This window comes from Orcinus orca, chromosome 3, assembly GCF_937001465.1.
Source record: "Orcinus orca chromosome 3, mOrcOrc1.1, whole genome shotgun sequence".
Lineage (NCBI taxonomy): Eukaryota > Metazoa > Chordata > Mammalia > Artiodactyla > Delphinidae > Orcinus > Orcinus orca.
The window spans coordinates 16,801,405-16,821,721 of NC_064561.1; the positions used below are offsets into that span (position 1 = coordinate 16,801,405).

General features: G+C 53.0%; 1 protein-coding gene across 3 annotated transcripts in view; it reads right to left on the bottom strand.

Annotated features, from left to right (window-relative positions):
* The window catches only part of ADAMTS2 (ADAM metallopeptidase with thrombospondin type 1 motif 2), a 247,008-nt gene that overhangs the window by 71,707 nt on the left and 154,984 nt on the right, over positions 1 to 20,317 (bottom strand). For all 3 annotated transcript variants that reach the window (XM_012538326.3, XM_049708447.1, XM_049708446.1), the window contains one exon: positions 166 to 249. In XM_012538326.3, the coding sequence (XP_012393780.2) occupies positions 166 to 249 (84 nt within the window). The remainder of the gene's footprint in view (positions 1 to 165; positions 250 to 20,317) is intronic.

The following is a 20,317-nucleotide window of genomic DNA, read 5'->3' on the forward strand; positions in this document are numbered from 1 at the left end:
CACAAGCTCCTTGTTTCCTGTAGGAACCACAGGGCAGCCAGGGAGAGGTAGGGTGGTTTTGGCCAACACAAAGGAGGCCTGCACCTCACTGGAGGGCCCCATCCATCCCACAGAGGCGGGGGCTCTGGTGTGTCCGGAAGGCACCAGCCTGCAGTGCCCACTCACCTTCCCGTAGCTCAGCAGGATTATCCGCACCAGGACGACATTGATGTGGGCCCCCAAGGACTCATCGTGATAAATTTCATTGACCTGAAAGACAACCAGGGACGTGTCAGCAGAAACCACAGGCCCAAGGACGAGCTCTGGCTTTGCAAATGGCATCACCACCCAGCTAGGCCCCAGGCCAGAACCCTGGGACCCAGCCCCACTCCTTCCTCTTTGCCACACTTTATACCCAGGCATCACCACCAACTCTGAATCCATCCCTTCCTTTCCCTCTAACCCCTGCCAGGATATTGCCACTCCCTCCTCAGCAGCCCCTCCCACCAACTCAGGGATTCTCCACCTGGAGCCTACACTGGGATGGGGACACTGACCACTGTAAATGCAACATGGCCTTTCCTTCAGGGAGAACGCAGGCCACAAACCCCAGTGGCAGGGGCAATGCCGGGACTGTCACTGGCAGAAATCACTCCTCAGTTGCTGCTGGTGGTTGTGAAATGTCGTCTACATTCATCACAACTTGGAAAGGGGGGTCATTCTAGACACACCAACAGATCTAATTTTTAATGTCTTAATTAAGAACAGATATTGCTATATCACAAAATTGTGTTCTGTTTTGATAACTGCGACTCATACTATTGGCTTCATTTGTATTTCTTTACTCTTTTATTATCATGTATTTAATATTTTACATTTACAAACATTATTGGTGCAGGTGCCCAGGGGCCTCACCAGATGTCAAAGGGGTCCACTGCACAAGAAAGGTGAGGAACCCTTCCTTCCCCACAGCACAGCCAGCATGAATTTCTGGAAACACTAGTCAGGTTAACCCTGGCTCAGGGCCGACAAAGCCTTCCTTCCCACCCTCACGCGCTCTCGGGATCTTACCTGAAACGGCCGCCTCATTGCCACCCACTTCATTCGTTCGCTTCCTGACAAAACCCTACTCTTCCGGAGGCCCAACCTCGTGGCTGCTTCCTCCTGGAAGGGCCCCCAGGTCTGATCTGCTTCCCAGCCAGCACCAGGGTCCATTGCTTCCTGAGCTCTCTGTGTCCCCAAAGGGACTGTGAGTTGCATGGCCACCTGTATTTTCCCAGCATGTCTCCAGCACCCAGGACGTAGCAGCACACAGCAGATACTCAGGACACACTCGTCAAAAGAACGGATCCACTCATGCCATCACTCAGTGGAGAGGCACGAACTGGCCATGCAACCCCTCCCTGTATGCAGACCGAGCCCACAGGCTGCTGACCTACCCTTTGTGAGGGCAGACCCCACCAAGCGTGCCTCCCAGAGCCCACTCTGTCATCTCAGGCCAGTGCCATCCTCCCCCTGAATCCCAGCTTTTAGAATCTCTATCTGAGCAATGGTAATTGCTACCTATAAACAGTAGGAAAACCCTTTGGGAAATCTGAGCGTTAGCAAGGAAAATCAATTCGTGATGGATGGGACAGGCAGGCACATGGGGCATGCTAGACAAGGAGCCTCATGGCTCCTGTCACCGTTGCTGTGTGTTGAGACGGCACCAATGGGAAGGCAGAGCTAATGTGCACGGTGGGGTCCAGGGAGGCCACCAGCCAGCCCTAAGTGCGGTCCCTGCCGGAAGCCTCCTGCCCACAAATCTACCTTCCAATTATAATTTGCTTCTCTGCCCTGACCTGGCTTTCCTGCAGGGAAGGGACGACTGATAGCCCTACGGGATGGTCACTGTGACTTGGTGCATGAGTCTGGAGAGGGTGGACGCTGGCACTGAGAGCCACCTACCAGCAAGGTGGCACCTGCAGCTGACAAGGTGAGCCCTGGGAGGCTCTGCCAACTCACCCCTGCCGGACCTTCCCTTCTGTACAAGAATGACGGTCCCCATGTCACAAAGCTTTGTGAGGACTAGACTTCCGCACATGCATGATGGAACGATGTTGGTGAAAACAGGAAAACTGTATTAGTCACTGCTGCTAAGTCATATCGCCCCGCAGCCTCCCATGAGGTTACAGTGACCGGGTGTACACCCCCTAAACACGGAGGTCCTTGCCCACTTTTGAGGGTCAAACTAGACTTTTTGGTCCACAGTGAAACAACGGCCCTTAAAAACTACTTTTTCTTAAGAGAGAGGATTTTTTTGTCTCCACAGTATTGCTCTATCTTTCACAAGCAGAGCCTCGCCGATTTGGCTCACGGAGTTTGACTGATAGTCGTGGTGTAGAAAGGAAGAAGGCAGTGACACAGGGAGGTCCTGCTGCATCTGGGGTTGAGTTGGGGGAGGGCGGGCAGGAGAGGAGAGAGGGGAGAGAGACAGGAGTGAATGGCCAGCTTCACTTTACTCCCTTCAACTCTGACTCCTAGGTCATGCTTCGAGTGGGGGGCCGGGGCGGGGCAGAGAGGGTAAAAACAGCCCCGATGTTTGGGAAGAAGATGAAAACAGAGAGAGCTTAAACCTGCTCTCTGGGACCTGGGAGGGGACAGGTTCTTGTCAAGGAGGGGTGGCTTCAGAGAGCTGAAATGGAGTCCGGCTCCCAGCTATGCCTAGGGCATCCAGGGACAGTGGCAGGATAGATTGTTATCTGGAAGGAATTCAGGGCTGAGTTCAAAGAATTACCTCATTTTATGCTCCCAACAGCCCTTTGAGGCCAGAAGGAGGGGTGTCAGCCCCTCCTGAGAGATGAGGAAGCTGAGGCTGGTCCCCAAGGGAGGAAGGAGATGCAGGGCTTCTTCTCAGTTCCTGGCCCAGACCCTGCCCATCGGGGCCCAGGATCCTCCTGTTCTCCTGGTCCCACCACTGGGGCCGATGGCAGCCACTCTCATCTCGGGTAAGGGGTCTTGTGTCCTTCTTGGATGCTGGACAGGTCTGACCCTGACTCCTGATTCGAGAGACAGGAGGGCGCCAGAACCCTAGGATCCCCACCACCAGGCGCTGGACTCTGCGAGGCAGAGGCCCACCTCCTGCTGGGGGTGAGGGCCAGGCAGTCAGAGCCAGGGGGTGTCAGGCTGCTGAGCGAGGGCCCAGCTGGGGAAGCACTGTCTTCTGAGCTGCCCATCAGCCACCAGCTCCTGTCAATCGGGCTGGGCACCCTGACTCTGCCCTCAGAGACCAACTGGGCCTCCGAGACTACTGAGGAACTAGAAAAGGCACGTCTGGAGCACACCCAGCAGATAGCCAGCAAAGAGGCCAGGCCTGCTCTCGAGATGCCCCAGCCCCGCCCTCCCTGGTAGCCTTCCACTGTGGTGCACCTTTCACTGTTTTCTCCTAGGAAGCCTCTGCCCTTCCACACAGGGACACAGCTGCACACAGTTTGCTCCTCTTAGGGAGGAAGGGCTTCCAGCTGGGTGTGCCCCAGCCTCGCCCTACAGCACAGGCACCTCTTGGCAACTGCTGGACCTTCTGGGTGGTTCCCAACCTGGATTCCCACTCACAAGCCCTCCCGGTGGCCTCACCTGAGGCCCGGCCCCCTGCAGCCCCCTCCCAAGCGGGTGGGACCCCCACAGTGACCAGGTGGCCTGGGACGTCTTCTTGCTCATTACGGTGGTGTGGCAGAATCCCCCCACCTGGAAACGGGTTCCCCTCCAGTGTCTGGCTCCCAATCCCCACGTTGCGACTCATCAGGAACAGAAAGGGCAGAATGCAGGGCTTGTGGGCCATGGAGGAGGCTGGCTCTGCTGAGGAGTGGGCCCTGCCCTGCCCCGCCAGGGCCACACCAACTTTTCAGGGGGCTGTGAAATTGCCATAGCCCCCTGAGGCCAGCTGCATCCCACTCTCCACAGGTGCTGCCGGTGAGGCCAGAAGCCAGCAGGGCCCGCTGTGGTGTAGAGACCCCCGGGAATAAGTAAGATGCCCAGTAAAACACTTGCCTCCATAATAGGGACACAGCTACAACATTTCCGCCAAGCAGAGAGCTAACAGACATGGCACAAAGAGCCACAAAGACAGAAGGCAGCTTCCAAACATCTCCCTCCCAACTCCCCCCCTCCCGTCCCTTGACTCCCATTCCATCTCCTCCACAGGTAGACAAGGAAGCAGCACCTTCCCACCTCGTGTCTCCCCCACGGTCATTCTTCACGATGGTCACCACTCAGAAAAGGTCTGACCTCCTGCTTCCTCTGCCTGAAACCCTCAATGGCTCCCCGGTGCCTTCAGAAACAGGCCTCAGCCCTCAGCCTGGCACTTGGGGCCCTCTCTAAGCTGGCCCTGGCTGGCTTCTCTGAGCTCCACTTCAGCTACTTTCCTCCAGGAACCCTCACTTCTGACAGCTCTGCCTTCTCGGAAGCCAGCTGCCCTCTCCTGCTGCTTGTGCTATGGTTCATACCTGGAGTTCCCTCTCCAGCCTCTGAATTTTTTTTTTTTTGTGGCGCACGGGCTTAGTTGCTTCGTGGCACATGGAATCTTTCTGGACCAGTGATCGAACCTGTGCCCTCCGCACTGGCAGGCGGATTCTTTTTTTTTTTTTTTTTTACATCTTTATTGGAGTATAATTGCTTTACAATGGTGTGTTAGTTTCTGCTTTATAACAAAGTGAATCAGTTTTACATATACATATATTCCCATATCTCTTCCCTCTTGCATCTCCCTCCCTCCCACCCTCCCTATCCCACCCCTCCAGGCGGTCACAAAGCACCGAGCTGATCTCCCTGTGCTATGCGGCTGCTTCCCATACAAGAGCATTTGAAAAAACAAAGAGCAATCGATGTATTTCAAAGGAGGAGGGCAGTTACCCTCCCCCTACCGCCACCACAGGGCCTTCCCACTGCAACTGGGATAAAATCAAAGCCCTGCTCCCTCTTCTCAGGTTGCCCTCGCCTCGCTCACCATGGTCCAGTCACTGACCTGTGAGCTCCTTACGCAGGGAGCCCATCCCTACCTCAGGGCCTTTGCACTTGCAGTGCCCTCTGGTTTCTCATCCTCCTCCCCCAGCACGACTGTCCCCTGTTCAAAGTGAGCCCTTAAAGTAGTTGCTCCCAGACTGGACTATGCACTTGATGTGGAGGCACCCCTCCTCCTCAGTCACTGCTGTGTCCCTAGCAGTGTCAAGCACACAGTAGGTGCTCAGTAAAGAGTTCTGAATGCGTGAATGAGTGAATAACGTTGGTAAACGTGAAACAAGAGGAAATGGGCAAAGTGTGTGACAGCAGCAGGGTGCATGATGCCCTGTAATGATCAAAGACCCAGCTAAGTGCCCAAGTGCCTCCCCACCCCCACCTGCCCTCCCGAGGCCTGTGTGCTCACCTCTGCTGAGACCGCAGGAGGAGGGGAAGCAGGGACAACGTCCTTGAGCCCTGTCTGAGAAATTGATCCTGGAATCTTTAAACCTTGGGGAAAGGTTCAAAGCCGCAGCCCTTCTCTGTGCAGAGAGAGGCCAAGAGCTCTCTTGTTTGGGGAAATACATCGTAATGCGCCTTTTGCTTATGCAAAGATGCAGCCAAGTTTGTGTTCTGGAATAGACAATAAGGAAGGACACAAGCTCTGCATGATAATGTAAAAGTTTGCTTTCTTTGTGGCAGAGTTCTACCCTGGGCAACCACTGAGCCCTGGCAGGTGCCCTGAGGCTGCTGGGCAGAGGTGACTTTCTCCCCTACCAGGGTGGAGGGACAGGTCGGGACAGAGGGGCTGGTCCAGGTCGTGGGGCTCCTACTGAGGCAGGCAGGGGCAGAGAGGCTGTTTGGGTTCCCAACCCTTACGTCCAACTTTCAGGAAAGTTACCACCTCTTCCCTTGAGCCAAGCTTTGGCAACTAAGAAGGAGCCCGAGCACCCTGGGGGGAGAAGCCAGGTCTGGAGGAGTCTGTCGTGGGGCCTCAGGAGGTAGGCACATAGCCCGTTTTTCTTTGTGGCTTCTCTAGGAACCCTTGACATAACTGGGAAGAAGGCTGGTCTCTCTGAGCCCCACAGGAGAAGGCTTGGACTGCCACGGTGGAGGTGGAGGTGAAGAAAGTGCTGTAGAACCTGGGGCAGAAAGTCTGCGGGCTTCCAGTGAGTATTTTCATTCGTGTGAATCTCATGACACATAAACGGGACTGCAAAAGCCCAGTCTCATTGTGAGAATAAACATTCCCTTTGCAGATCTTCTTTACCACTCGTTTCTCAGCAAATGCTTCGTAGGCAAAGCAAGAACAAACACGACTCTGGCCTCTGCTCAAAATATCAAACTGTCATGAAATGCAAATGGGCAGGACAGGAATTACTGAGGTCGTACGTACTGTGCACAAAAATGGGAGGCAGGTGGAGCCCCTTCTTCAGCCCCCAGGACCCCCACTGTGACTCCTCTCACGAAGGTGAAACCGTTCAGTCCCCAATCCTGCATGAGGCCACACTCTCCTGGGCCTGGGGACATCTCTGCAGGTCCCCAGGGTGGGGACGGGCTCCTCCAGCCCCAGGCAAGTAGGTGCCTTGAATCTAGGTGGAGGCTCAACAAATGTTTACTGTGCAAATGAAGGAACAAAGATGCCTTAAACAGCTGCCCATGTTGGCGCTGATTACTTCCAAGAAGCTGCCCATACCTCGTCACTTCATCAGGTTGCATGGGTTCCAGGGTGGGCTCGGCCACCATCTCACCCTGTGACTTGGGCTTGGTACTTTGCCTGTTTGAGCCACAGCTTCCTTATCTGTGAAATGGAGGCAATAATAGTTCTAGCCTCTCGGGCTGTATGGAGGACCAACCTCAACACTGTATTTAAAGCATCCAGCAAAATCCCAGGCACACAGCACAGACTCAGTAGAGCTGTCATCAAATGACAGAAGGTCAAATACCCTGAGTCCTTTCTCTGGGCCCACCCTGGGCTCTCCTCAGGGCCACCGGGAAAGGCCTGCCTGGACTGCAGTGCACAGCCAGGCTGTTTTCCAGAGCCCATGCTGGGACTCACCAGGTATCCGTGTGTGACCCAGACCTGGGGTTCTCCCTGCCAGCTCCACCACAGGGTAGCCAACAGCCACACCACCACTTGGGGCCCAACCTTCCCACTCATCACCCGAGAACTCATCAGAAAGGGATAATGCCGCAGAACAGGGAAGGACGGACCCTGCTGAGGCCGCAGGACACAGAATAACTCATCTGAGGCCAAAGGCTAGAGCCCACCGTCCCCCCAAGGCCAGTTTGGAGGGCACAGACAGGAAGGAGAAGAGAGAAGGCAGGGATCTTGATTCTTGTTGGCAGCGGCCCTGGCCCTGGAGAGCACTGGGATGTCACCCATGAGCTCCTCAGCCCTCCCTGACCAGAGCCCTGAGGGCCTGGCTTGGAGTCTCCTCCAGAGGAAGCACTTCAGGGAGGCCCCTGGTGGCGACACCTCATGGCATCCTCCCCGGCCCCCCACCCCATCCCTGTCTCAGAGCCTGTGAGCACGACCCCACCCCTGTGATGCGAGCAACTGGGCACCAGCATGTCATTAGAAAAAACAATGATTTTTCGTCCCTCCTATAATTCATATTCTTCTGCTTCCCTATCACCATGTGACCCAAGGAAAGAAAGAGGGAAAATGCCACCATGGGGAGGGGGGCCATGGCACCTGGGAGGTCCCTGGGGAGGGGAACAGGGGAGAAGCAACTGCCCTGGTATATGTAGGTTAGGGGAGGAGGCAGGAAGTCAGATCCAGGGTTATGGCCCCCCACCCCTGCTGCTGCCCCTCACACACCTTTAGGGTCAAACACAGATCCTGAGAGCTACGGGTCCTGCTCCCCACTTGGACCCTAAGATGAGACCACATTGCAAGAGCAGAGTCCCCTCCCAAGGTGGCTCTAGCAGGAGGTGAGAAACGGGAGGGTCTCCTGGGAGTAAACTGGCCTGGAACACCCCCAGCCCCAGCCCCTGAGAGGTGTGTGTGGGCTCCAGGAGCTCCTGCCTACGCTGGTCAGGGTGGGAGAGGCTTCAGACTGGATGGGTCATCACGGCACCAGACCTGGACCAGGTGGGGCTCAGCATACCGGAGCAGTCCAGGTAAAGAGTCTGGGGCCAGACCTGACAGCAAAAATGGCGAGGACTCAGGCCAGCCTCTCCCCACTGCCACTAGGGCCCCAGGGTCCCCCACGTGATGAGGAAGAAGGGAGGGATCCTGCCTACCAGGCACTGACACAGAAGAGACTAAGGAAACCCTGACCGTTCACACTGTCACCTGTGCCTTTGGCAAAGGCAAGGGGCTCACCAGGAAAGGTGAGCCTCCCAGAAAACTTCGCAAGCTTCAGAGCAACCCTCCTTGCAGCATCACAGCTCACTGCCAGAGTTGTCTGCCACGAATATATCCCTCCTCCACAGTGAAATCCCTCGGCACTATTCCTAACACCCAGAATGTAAGGAGTCACCTCGGAACACAGTGGGAAACACTCCTGTCCTGCGTGCAGCACATGGCCCCTCGCACCACGAGATTCTGTTTGAGCAGCTGCACTGTCTTTGCCAGCCTCTGTCCCCGGGCAGGGTGTGTTAACCACCTGGGCCCAGGCTGGGAACAGGCGCCCGGAAACGTGGAAGAAGAGAACAAATAGGCAGCTGAGAAGGTGGATGAACATACCCTGCTACACAGGGAGCCCAGAACCAAAGGCAGAAGGGCTGAGTTCTTGGACACGCAAGTACCTGCCCCAGGTCACTTCAGGGTCGGAAGGGCCATGGGAGCCCACAAGGCCCGTCTCATTGCTAGGCTAAGGTGGGGAGGGGCATGAGGACTGCCCCACCCCCGCAGCTGGCTGCCTCCCACTCACTCTGCATGTACGGTGGACATCCCCCCAGAGCTTGCTGGGCTCACCTGGCTGCTGCTCGAGGATCCTCCAGGCCGTTCTCTCTGCTGCACCATCATGGCCTCATATCCCTCCATTTGTTTGTTAGTCTGCTGACTGCCACCTCCCTCCACTGGACCTGTCTGTGCCCACTGAGAGCTGGGGGCTCTTCTGCATCCTTAGCTGTTGCACCCTCAATGCTTAGAACCCAGCTGGCTCCCAAAGCTTCAGGATCAATTCAAGCTCCCCCGTTCTGGCCAGCTCTACCCTCCGAGGCCTCCCTGCCCTGCATCCCCATGTCTGTCCCACTCCAGGCCTCCCATTCCCAGGACACGCTGAAGGTCTACACAGAATTGCACCCTCCCCACCTTGTCCACTTCGGAAGTGCCAACTTGTGGTCAATCAGCTCAAGGCTCACCTCGGCTCTGACCTCCCCAGCCAGGCCCTTGTCCTTCTGGCTGCGCTAAGGCAAGCCAGTGTGTCCCCAAGAGAGCCAAGCTTCTCGAGGACAAGAGCTGGGCTGGTTTGGCAGATGTCGTGGATGAAGGAACAACGGCTGCACCTCGTTGGTCAGCTCTGACCTTCCCAGACCTGTGCCAGGTGCCTCCTCACAGCACTACCTTTCACCTCCTGCACCCTGCAAGTGAGCATTACTACCCCTGTTTACCTACTGGGGAACAGAGGCTCAGAGAAACTGGGAGATTCACCCATGTGAGCATGCGTGGGAACCAGGGCAAAGGGCTCTGGGGAGCAATTTGGCAAATCTGCTGAAATTAAAACTGTACATTCCTACGACGTGGTGATTCAAACTTCCAGCATCTATGGTGGAGACAAACAGCCTTGAGCATCAAGGAAGAAGGGACAAGAACACTTATGCTACTGGTACTTCTTTTTCACGGACAGATAAAGCCTATTTTTTAAAAAAATATTTATTTATTTATTATTTTGGCTGCACCGGGTCTGAGTTGCGGCATGCGGGATCTTTTAGTTGCAGCATGTGGGCTCTTAGTTGTAGCATGCACGTGGGATCTAGTTCCCTGACCGGGGACTGAACCTGGGCCCCCTGCATTGGGAGTACGGAGTCTTACACACTGGACCACCAGGGAAGTCCCAGATAGAGCCTATTTTTTATGGGAGTCGGTGGGACCACAGTCACTCTATGAGAATTCATTTACTCATTGATTTGTTCATTCACAAGACATTTCCTCAACACCTACTCTGTGCCTGGCTCGTCGCCAGGTGCTGAACATGCAAAACCAGGTAAGTAGACCCTCTGGATCTGACATTAAATTTCTGGCATCTTTGTGTGAACCCCTAACCCCCCTGAGACATGCCAACGAAGGGCCCCCTGGGCAGTGGAGGAGAACTCAAGGGTCACTCAGCTACAACTCCTGCAGCACAGGGGGCAGCCAAGGAGGAACCTGGATGGGAGGGACAGCCAGATGGGAAGTGGTGCTCTCTGCTCTTCTGGCTCGGCTGTCACCTTGCTGGAGCTTGTGGGAGACAAGCTCTGCAGCTGCCCAGAGCTGTCACCAAGGAGCGACACTACCCGGCCCTCCTCGTTCGGGGGGGGACTCTCACTCCTGCTTTGACAACTGCCAGCTCCCCAGGGAGGCCAAGGACAGGCTGCTCTGAGGCTTCCCTCATCAGCTGTCAGGGGGCCTCCCAGAGTGGGGAGGGAGGTGTGGGGGAGTCCAGGGGGCAGGAGAGTGCTGCACACTTCAGGGAAGAAGAGGCAGAGGTAAGGACAGGCCTCGGCTCCCCCCAGCAGAACGTTCTCCGCTTGCATCATCATCCCTGGGAGGAGGGGGCATCTACTGTCCACCCCCATCCCCACTGGAATGTGACTTCATGCAGGCAGGGCATCAGGCCTGCTAACACGACATTCTCTGCACCTAGAACTGTTGTCTGGCACATAGCAGGTGTTCTAGAGACATGCACTAAGTGAATGAGTGGGTGGGTAGGTGAGCAACCCTAGAGAGAACAGGAAGACACAACAGATGAAGAAGCCAAGGGGAAGAGCCAGGAAAGTCATAGATGGAAAAGACAGTCGGGGCCGTGGGCAGCGGGGAGAGGACTCGCACCCAGGCCACACAAGTATGGGAATCTCATCTTCCACACCCTACCTGTGCCACCCAGCCTCTCTGAGCCTCAGTGACCTTACCCAGGAAAGGGAACCTCACAGGGCCACCGGGGCAACGTAGAGCCATCATATAAGTGCCTCCTTGCCTGGGGCCAGCATGTGTGAAAACTCAGCCTCTTAGGCCATAGGGAGAGGCATTTCCAATAGTAAAACGCATGAACCCCAAACTCCCTAAGAGAGATGTTTCTGTCTCTTTAGACCCCAAAGCAAACTCATGACTCCCCTGACAGTATGTTGGTGGATCCCAAGCCCCTTAGCCTGGCACAGAAGGCTTTGCCAACCTCATTCCTGCCACTCCCCAAGCACCCTACACTCCAGTCGGGCCCAACCTTGCACTGTGATGTGGAGATGCCGCTGAGCCTTTACACCATGCTCCCCTCCTGGTCAACTCTGCCTCTGCATTAGGGGCAGCGCAAGGGGCCCTCGTCTGGGGCACCCTTCCCTGTGACCCTGTGGTACTTGCATGATCAGCAGGCATATTAACCAGGATGAAATTACGTATTCCTTGCCCTGCTCCCCACCCCTCCCATGTTCCAATCTCTCTGAGCACAGGAACACGACTGCCTGCTTCTGCACCCCAGTGCCCAGAGTGGGGCCCATTTAGACCAGGGTTCTGAGAGCGCCCAAGGAGCGAATACATGACCAGGGACAGCTCACACTTGAGGCATGCTCTCCATGTGCCCAGAGTGCCACTAAGCACTTTTCTGGTGTTTAACTCAAGCCATGCTCACAACAGCCCTAGGAGGTGGCACTAATTATCCCCCATCCCGGCATACAGCAGGGTAGGGCAGGCAGTCGCTTCCTTTCTTCTAGGCCTGAAGGAACAATCCACCCGCTGACCGGCCAGTCATGTTCTGATTCACTAGTGCAGTGTGAGGTCTTAATTTCAATTTGTTGCCAACGTTGAAAAGTAATTAGATTTCCTGTAAAAGCTGGATTTCCAGCTTCTCGGCGGGGTGGGGTGGGGAGCTCACAAGAGTGTGCCTGTTTATTCCTAAATGACCACAAGTGAATGGAACTCAGGAGGGGATCTCCAGAGGTGTAGCCTCTCCTGTCGCCCCAGTCCCCACCACTCCCTATTGTCCACAGCCTGGACACCCTGATTAGGCCTCCTGCCTGGCTCCTGTCAGCATCTGAGAGCGCTGCCCTCTTCTAAGTACTGTATCAGCCTCACACACTGCTGGCCCTGATAGTCATACTTCCTGGTGGCACACAGGGCCATGCTCTCAGGCCAGCGGGACAAGCATGAGGAACAGGAACAGTGCCAGGAACGTCCGGCTGTGGCCACAGAACCAGCAGACCCTGGGGCCTGGGGAGCTGCCGTATGACAGTGGGAACTTCTTCTCCGCATCCTCACATCCTTTGCTACGGCCAGGCCCAAACCCAAATGTGTCTCTCTTGCCCCAGGAGCGCTGCTTGCTTCCCTTCAGCTTAAGGGAACCAAGTTTTAGTGTCCAGTTTCAGAGATGTTTTTCTCTTCCCCAGGAACCAGAGCCAGAGACACGTGAATGGGACTTGGGTCTGCGCTTTCCCCCTGGCGGGTTTGCAGCTCTGTGGCCAGTTCACAAGATCACCCCCGAGAGAGCAGAAAACATTCCTGTCCTGTCACTGCCTTCCCCACCATCACCACGTGTCCCCAGCATTCTTGGAAGTTGATGAGAACTGGAGCCCATGTGCCTCTGATTGTTTGCAAATCCTGGCAAGGCTTTGGTGAGCCCAGGCCAATTTCTGGATTAAATTAGAAAAGAAAAGAGGGAAAATATCTGAATCCTGGCACAGACAGAAATCATTCAACAAAAAATGTTTAAGAACATACTGTACAGAGGATTGATCCCACACTAAGAAGGGTCAAAGGGTATGGCCTCGGCTCTGAAAGCTCAGAAGCCCCTTTGGATCCCATGTTCTCCATGAGCCTAAGGAGTGTGTCTGCCCCTGACAGAAGAGATGCTTGGGGTGGGGGTGAGGGCAGAAATTCTTCCAGAACCTGAGCAATTAGCCCAGTGGGAGAGGCAGATCTGCTGACCCAGAAATCTTGCTCCTCCTACTATGTTGTTTTAAAATGCTCACTCAGTTGCTTTAAAAAGAATCCTCAAAGTGACCTCACAGACCCATTCAGCTGGCAAAGCTGGGGTGGGGGTGGGCTGGGGTCTGAGCAGGCAGAGGGTGGAGCTCAGCTCACGTGTGAGGTTCCTGCAATGGCCAGCAAGAAAGGGTTGCTCTAGCTGCCGGGGCTCAGAGGCCTGAAGAGGGAGAGAGGGAGCTTGTCTCCCGGGGGTACCTCTCGTCAGTGAGTGTGCCAGTCTTTATGGATCAGAGTGTGCGGGAGGTTTAAAGATGAAGAAACCAAGTTTAGGGCAAGGCGGGAACTTTGCCAGGTAGGTAAAAGCCAGGATTAGGATGCAACTGCTTCTGACTCCAAAGCTGGTCCTCATTCTACACCCAGTGCTTCCCTAACACGTATGCCCGTGTGCACTGACAACAGTGGGAGGCAAATGCAACTATAAAGCGCTGGGGCCACAGCTCAAGGTGAGCCCTAAGCAAGTAGAAGATTTCTTTACACCCTGAGAGAGAACACTTCTTGAGACCCAGATAGTGGTTTTGTGGGCCGTGTGGTCTCTGTCCCAACTACTCAGCTCCACCATTGTAGTACAAAAGCAGCCATAGACAATTCATAAATGAATGTCATGGCCACGTCCCAATAAAACTTTATTTTCAAAAACAGATGATGGGCTGGATTTGGGCTATAGTTTTGGCAACCCTGCTTTAGATGCTCCAGTTTATCTTGAAAACTTCAGGCGAATTTTGCTTTAACTCAGTAATATGTCCCAGTTTACTTTCATATAAAATTGATGTTTTAAAATGCTTGCCATTCGGAAAAAGTGGCACTTTAGGGGGAGACACCTCACATCTGTACCGTGGCCTCAGCAGCCTCTGGCAGGCCTGCTGAGAGGACGTGCTCCCACGAGCAAAGAGCCGTCTTCTGGGGCAGGTCATCACCCAACACACTGGCCTGTCTCACATCTAGAAGGAGTGCAAGCGGACCAGCAGCTCAGTCAGGCAGCAGTGCTAGGTCTCTATGGATCCTGAGAGCCCGAGCAACCTCCAAGGCCTTTGGTTGCTCAGGGAAGTGTAGGATTGAAATTAATGCTTTAGTTAAATGCTATAAGCCATATGGGAAGCACTAGTCTTGTGCCTAAGTTTTATATTTCTTGAAGTCTTGGCATGAATAGGTTTTACTTTTTAAAGTGCATTTGTAAACATTTTACTTTAATAATGGCTCTCGAGTCTTCCCCGAAGGCATTCCTCCCTGGCCTCCCATTCACCTGAGCCCAGAGAAGACCCACTGTCCACACCTGACAAGGCAACTGGAGGTGCCGCGAACATGAGGGCTGCGTCACTGCATGGCTCCTTGGGGTGCCAGGCTTGCACTGCCACAGCACTGAGTTTGAAAGCACAGACTAGCTCAAGGGCTGGCACCAGAGTCAGCAGCAGGCACATTCAGGAGTGTTGACTGCCTCCCAGCCTGGGAGCTCCAGGCTAGGCAGGAAGCCCGTTTCCAAGGAAGAGGGGTCAACAGGACCGCAGTTCCCAGTGCAGAGGGTGGCCTGGGCAGGGGGGAGTTCCTTGTCCTCAGGGCTGAGCCTGGTGAAGGTCAGAAGATGAGCCACAGCTGAAGACTCGGGAGGAGCAGGAACGGGAGGGCGGCAGGGGGAGGCCAGCGCTGGAGAGGCACACCTAAGTAGGGGACCAAGGCGGGACCCAGCAGCAGTGTGGGGCATGGGCCCTGGAAGAGCCAGCATGGCTGGAGGGGCCGCACATCTGCCAGTGCTCCCCGCTCCATCCTCACAGCCTACTGGTGGTGGGATCGAGACCCCTCCTCCCTCAAACATGTGGATGGGGGCTCTCCGGCAGCCTTCCCCAAGGGGTCCCAGCTTCTCTGGCCCGGTTAAAGGACCCTGGGCCCAGGACACAGGGCCTCATCCTGGGTTTGCCAGCAATCTCAAGGCTATGGTGTACGAGAGGTAAAAATCAGTGCAGAGGACCCCAAGGGATGAGGCCTCAGCCCACAGCCTGGCCTCAGTGCTCAGAAGGCACCAGCTTTCTTCATCTGGGCAGAGAGCTGAGAGCGGTGGTAGGTTTGAGCTGAGCCTCCAGATGAGTAGAGGATGGTGATGGGGCCATAAGAACGGGGCCTGAGGCAGGAAGCACAGGCTCAGGTTCCTGGGTTCAGGGGCGAGTGACCAGGGCCCACGCCCAAGAGGGCTCTGCACTTGGGCTTAACGCTCTGTGGTTACCATCTTGAAATTCATTATTTTATCTTTGAATTTGTGTTTTGTGAGTGAAATCCGCTGGGACAGGGAAGCCTTGGCTCACACGTGGTCCCACTTCCACAGGACAGGCTCTTGTCTTCCTACTCCCCACTCAGTGACCACTACAGGGGCCTGCATGCAGGTGCAGGGATGGTCAGGTGGACACATGTGCCCTGAGGCATCTTGGGGCAGGGCATGACCTGGGTTGGGGCTGGGAGATGCCCTGTGTTCTTTCAGTGGCAGCTGTCGGGAGACAGGACAGGCAGCTGTCAGGCCACGGGGGCACGCCCTGCATCACTGGCCAGGACCGGGGGCCCTCAGGGAGTGCTCCCTCATGGCTCCACTCCTGGGGGGGCCTGTCTTCCTCCTCCCAACCTTCTTAAGTCTGGTTGGTGCTTTGTCTGAACTTCTGGTAAGCCTGCAGCACCCTTCGGGCACAAGCCATAAAGTACAAATCTGTTTAATTTTGGTGATTCCCCATGCTGGTTAAATGTTCTAATATCTGCATTTAAAACAGGCCTTGTACAATATAAAGATGAATGGTAAAATGCATGATTATAATTAAAAATCCTAATTTTTCTTCGCTTAGAGTGATAATAAATAGAAAATTTTAAAATCTTGACAAGTTGAAAGACTGTATACGAAAGGAAAAGGCTTTGTATAGGTACGTCTTATGACACTTTTTCCTGCTCTTTGAATAAGAGAACCACATTTTCAGTTTGCACTTGGCCCCGGGAGTTTTGTACCCAGGAGACATTCTGGGTGTGGGGTTGCCGCAGCTGAATGCACAGCAAGAATCGTCAGGTGGTCAGTGAGGACTGGGGTTTGGGAAATGATGCTGCTGACAACAGGCCATGGGAGTCACTGTTGGGGGCAAACAGAAAGAAACTCCAAGAAGATTAACTTCTGGAGAGGGCATGAAATGCCAAAGACAGCCCCCAAGGGAAAAACCAGGGAGGAAAAGATCTCAGGACATGACTACACACAAAAATGTAAGCCGTCAACCAACCAACCCCAAACAAAATACAACAAAAGGCAAACAACAAAACTGGGGAAAACATTTCCCACACAAACATCCGACAAAAAATTAACCTATTTTAATATAACAGTTCTTCAGATTAACACAAAAGAAGCTAAAGTCCCAGTGGAATAAAAAACATGAATAGGCCAATCATAAAAATATAAGATGATCACTGTTTTAAAAAATATATATATATATATATATTTAAATGGGACCTCCTTACCATCAAATACCTACAACTTACAACAAAAGTATATCCCTGTTGTAGCTATCAAACTGCCAAAGCTAAAAAGGATTTGGTGGTGTGAAGAGGTGAGGAGATGGGCATTTACTCAATGGAACATGAATAGGTGAAAATGAACAGAAAGCTTTCTGACACAGAAAACTTTAAACTGCACATAACTGTGGACCAAGAATTGTACTTTTAGGAACTTAGTTTAAGGAAATAGTAAAGATGAGTAATAGTTTCAGCTATAATGATATTCATTACTATTAGTGGCCAAACTAACATCTAAAAGGGAAATAAATTTTGTTACATGAGTAATATAAATAATCAATTACCTAAAAAGTATGCTACAGTCACGTGGTGCAATGTTATGCCATCGTTAAAATGAAGTACTAGGCAATAATTGATAGGAGAAAACATTCACAAACCTATATGAATATATTCTAGTTTTCCATCATAAATAGTATATGGTACATGTTAAATATAGCATATTTTAATAAACAAAGAATGTTACTTTTCTAGACTTGAGGAAGAAAAGAAGGAAACTGGACCTCGAAAGAGGTGCTTGAATGGGTTTGTGGGAGGGTTCTGAACACCATGAGACCCCTTCTACATCCAGGTGGCTCTCTCGAAATGCTCAGCAAATATTTCCAACCCTTCTGACCCTCGAGAGTCTGAGGTGGAAAGAGGGATGGATTAATTCCCATTTTCCTATGAAAAAATGGGCATTAAATGTCTTGCCCATTAATGTTGGAAGGAAGTAGCACCTCTAGCAATTTCCTACTGCCCTTAGAGTCACATCCAAGTTCCTCTATTGACTGGCCTTCCTTGCCTCCAACTTCCCCTCTTACTTGGGCCCCTTGTTCCCCACATTGGCCCTATTTCGCGGCTGACATAGAGTTGATGCCCAGTAAATATTTGCTGATTGTACTGTATGGACAGGAGCTGTGTGTATTAGAATAGGATGGGCTGTGTTGCAGTTAACAGAGAATCTACCACATTTCAGTGGCTTAATACAGTAAAGGCTGGTGTGTGTTTCCTTGCACACATCACAGGCTTATGCAGGTTGGGCGGCCCTGCCCCATTTTGCGGCTGCAGCTACTGGGACACGTGACTTCCAAGGTCACTGTGGTAGGACAGAGAGAGAGGAAGTGGACACACTGGCTCTCAACTGCCTTGGCCAAGAGGCGACCTATGTCATTTCCTTCCACACAGGCCGTTAGCTAAAACTAGCCACACAGCCCCAAAAATGAGGTGCAAGGGAGGCTGGGAAATGGAAGGGAGGGGAGCATGTGGATATCTGATGAACCTGAAATGTCGGTGTCACACCAGGACCCACGTCCCAGCCCAGGGTCTGCCACAAAGAGACCCCAAAGGGAGTCCTGCAAGCAGAATAACTGAACGATGAGGGAGACCAAGCTGGCTTAGAGCTGCCAGGGCTGAGCCACGCCGACACCTGGCCCAACACCTTGGCCTCTGCTGCTCCTTGGAGCCCACATTCCCCAGGTCTTTTGCCATCGGGACCCCCCACCTGACCCTCCTCCCAGGGCTTCTGTGACCTCCCTCAGGGGACAGACTGTCCGCCCAGGGCTGGCCCCCAGCCTTGGGAGCTGGGAATACTTCCATCCTGGTCCTGGCTGTCCTCACTGCTGACCAAATGCCTCACTTGGAGCACAGTCTGGGTCAGCTGCTGCCACATCTGTCCTGCACGTTGCTGCTTTGGCTCCAAATGCTGGGAAGCCCCAAGACCAGCTGTGCGCTTACAAGAAGAGGGAGCCCTACCCTGGCCAGGCCTTGTAGGGTCACATGGGGCTCTGGCTGCAGCTTCAGGTGGGCCAGCACCTACCGGGTCTAAAGGCCCCCACACCCAGGGCCACCCACACTGCCATTTAGCGCCATGTGCTGGTCAAGTTCAGAGGAAGGGCACAGCAGGCAGAAAGTAGAATGGTGCTTCCCAAGGGCTGGGGAGAGGGAGCAATGGGAGTTATTGTTTAACGGTACAGAGTGTCAGTTTTGTAAGATGAAGAGAGTTCTGGAGATGGGTGGTGGTGATGGGTGCATAATAATGTGAGTATACTTAATGTCACTGAACTGCTCCCTTATAAACAGTGAAGATGGTAAATTTTATATATATTTTCATAATTAAAATTTGTTTTAAATTCTATTGGAACGTAATTAAATTAAAATTTCAGTTCTTCAATTACACGCCACATTTAAAGCGCTCAAGGGTCAGGGTGGCTAGTGGCTGTTGTATTGGACATGCAGAATTAGAGCATTTCTAGCAATGCAGAAAGTTCTATCGGACAGCACTGCTAAAGAAGCTTATCTTTTCTCAAATATTCCTGCCTCCTCAATCCCCCTCCTCCCCAAGACCACCAAAGGGCTCATGTACCTTAGATCATCCCCAGGGACTCTTCCCAGGGCATGCATGTACCCTGGATGAAGACACTGAGCCTTAGAAGGTATTGTCAAGGCAACACAGGATCCAAGCAGGGGCCCTCACCTCCCTCAACCACACTGCACTCTTACTGTGGGAGCTCAGGTTGGAGGTACAGACACCCCCCACTGCCGTGTCTCCCTGAGCCCAGAAGTGTCCACCAGGCCTTCTGTCTCTGCAGGACCAGCCGCTGTGCCTGGAACAAGCACCACTTGCATGACGCAGCAGCGGAAAAAAGACACGGCCCAAGTACTCTTTCTCAGCTCCTCCGATTCATCTCCTAAAATGCCTTTCTGTTATGATCAAATTTGTTTCAATTTAAGAATTTTTATATTTCTCATGCTTTTCAAGAAACTAACCAAACCACACCCTTATCCAAAATTGAGGTACAGTTGGATCACGGGGGTGTAAACGAATACATTGAAGTTAACTGGCAAAACCAAGACAAAGTTCTAGACTTCCTCCTACCAGCTCATGGGCATAAGGTGTGTGTGACAGAGGGACCCTCCACACCAGGCAAAAGGCGGATTTGATCCACCAGCCTCAGGAAGACACTCAGAGTCTTTGCTGTACTTGTCAAGAATAATTCTAAACCTGCTGTCGCTAAACTAAATATTGTCATCGTCATGATAGCAAAACCACATTTATTTAGAGACTGTAAAGCACGTTCACCTTCATCATCTCATTCAACCCTCACCGACAACTCAAGGTGAAAATTATTGCCCATTTTAAAGATGAGAAAACCAAGGCTTAGAAGACTGAAGCCCATTCTCAGTGACATACCTGGTAGTGGTGGGGTCAGGGGTAACCCAGGTGCAAAATAATAAGAAATATGTATCTGGTCTCTGCCCCTCATTCCTGGCACAGACCTCCTAAAACACTTGTAATTTCCTTAATGATAGGGGTGAGAGGAGCATCTTTTGTTATTCATAATGTGCCCCTTTCAACCTTACCTGAGTTTATGTTAATGAAGCGATTCTTGGTGGGCCCCTAGATAGTTCAGGATGGGGGCTGGTAGCCAGAGGAACCAACTGTATGATTAGAGAGTTGGAACTTTCAGCCCCACCCCCAACTTTCAGGGAGGAGAGAAAAGCTGGAGATTGAGTTCAATCACCCATGGCCAGTGATTTCACCAATCATGCCTGCAAAATAAAACCTCCATAAAAACCCTAAACAATGAAGTTTGGAGAGCTTCCAGGTTGGGGAACACATCGAGTTGCTGGGATGGTGGTGCATCCAGAGAGGCCATGTACCTTCCCCATGCCTTGCCCTACACATTCTTCCATTTAGCTGTTCCTCAGTTGTGTGCTTTATAATAAACCGACGACAGTAAG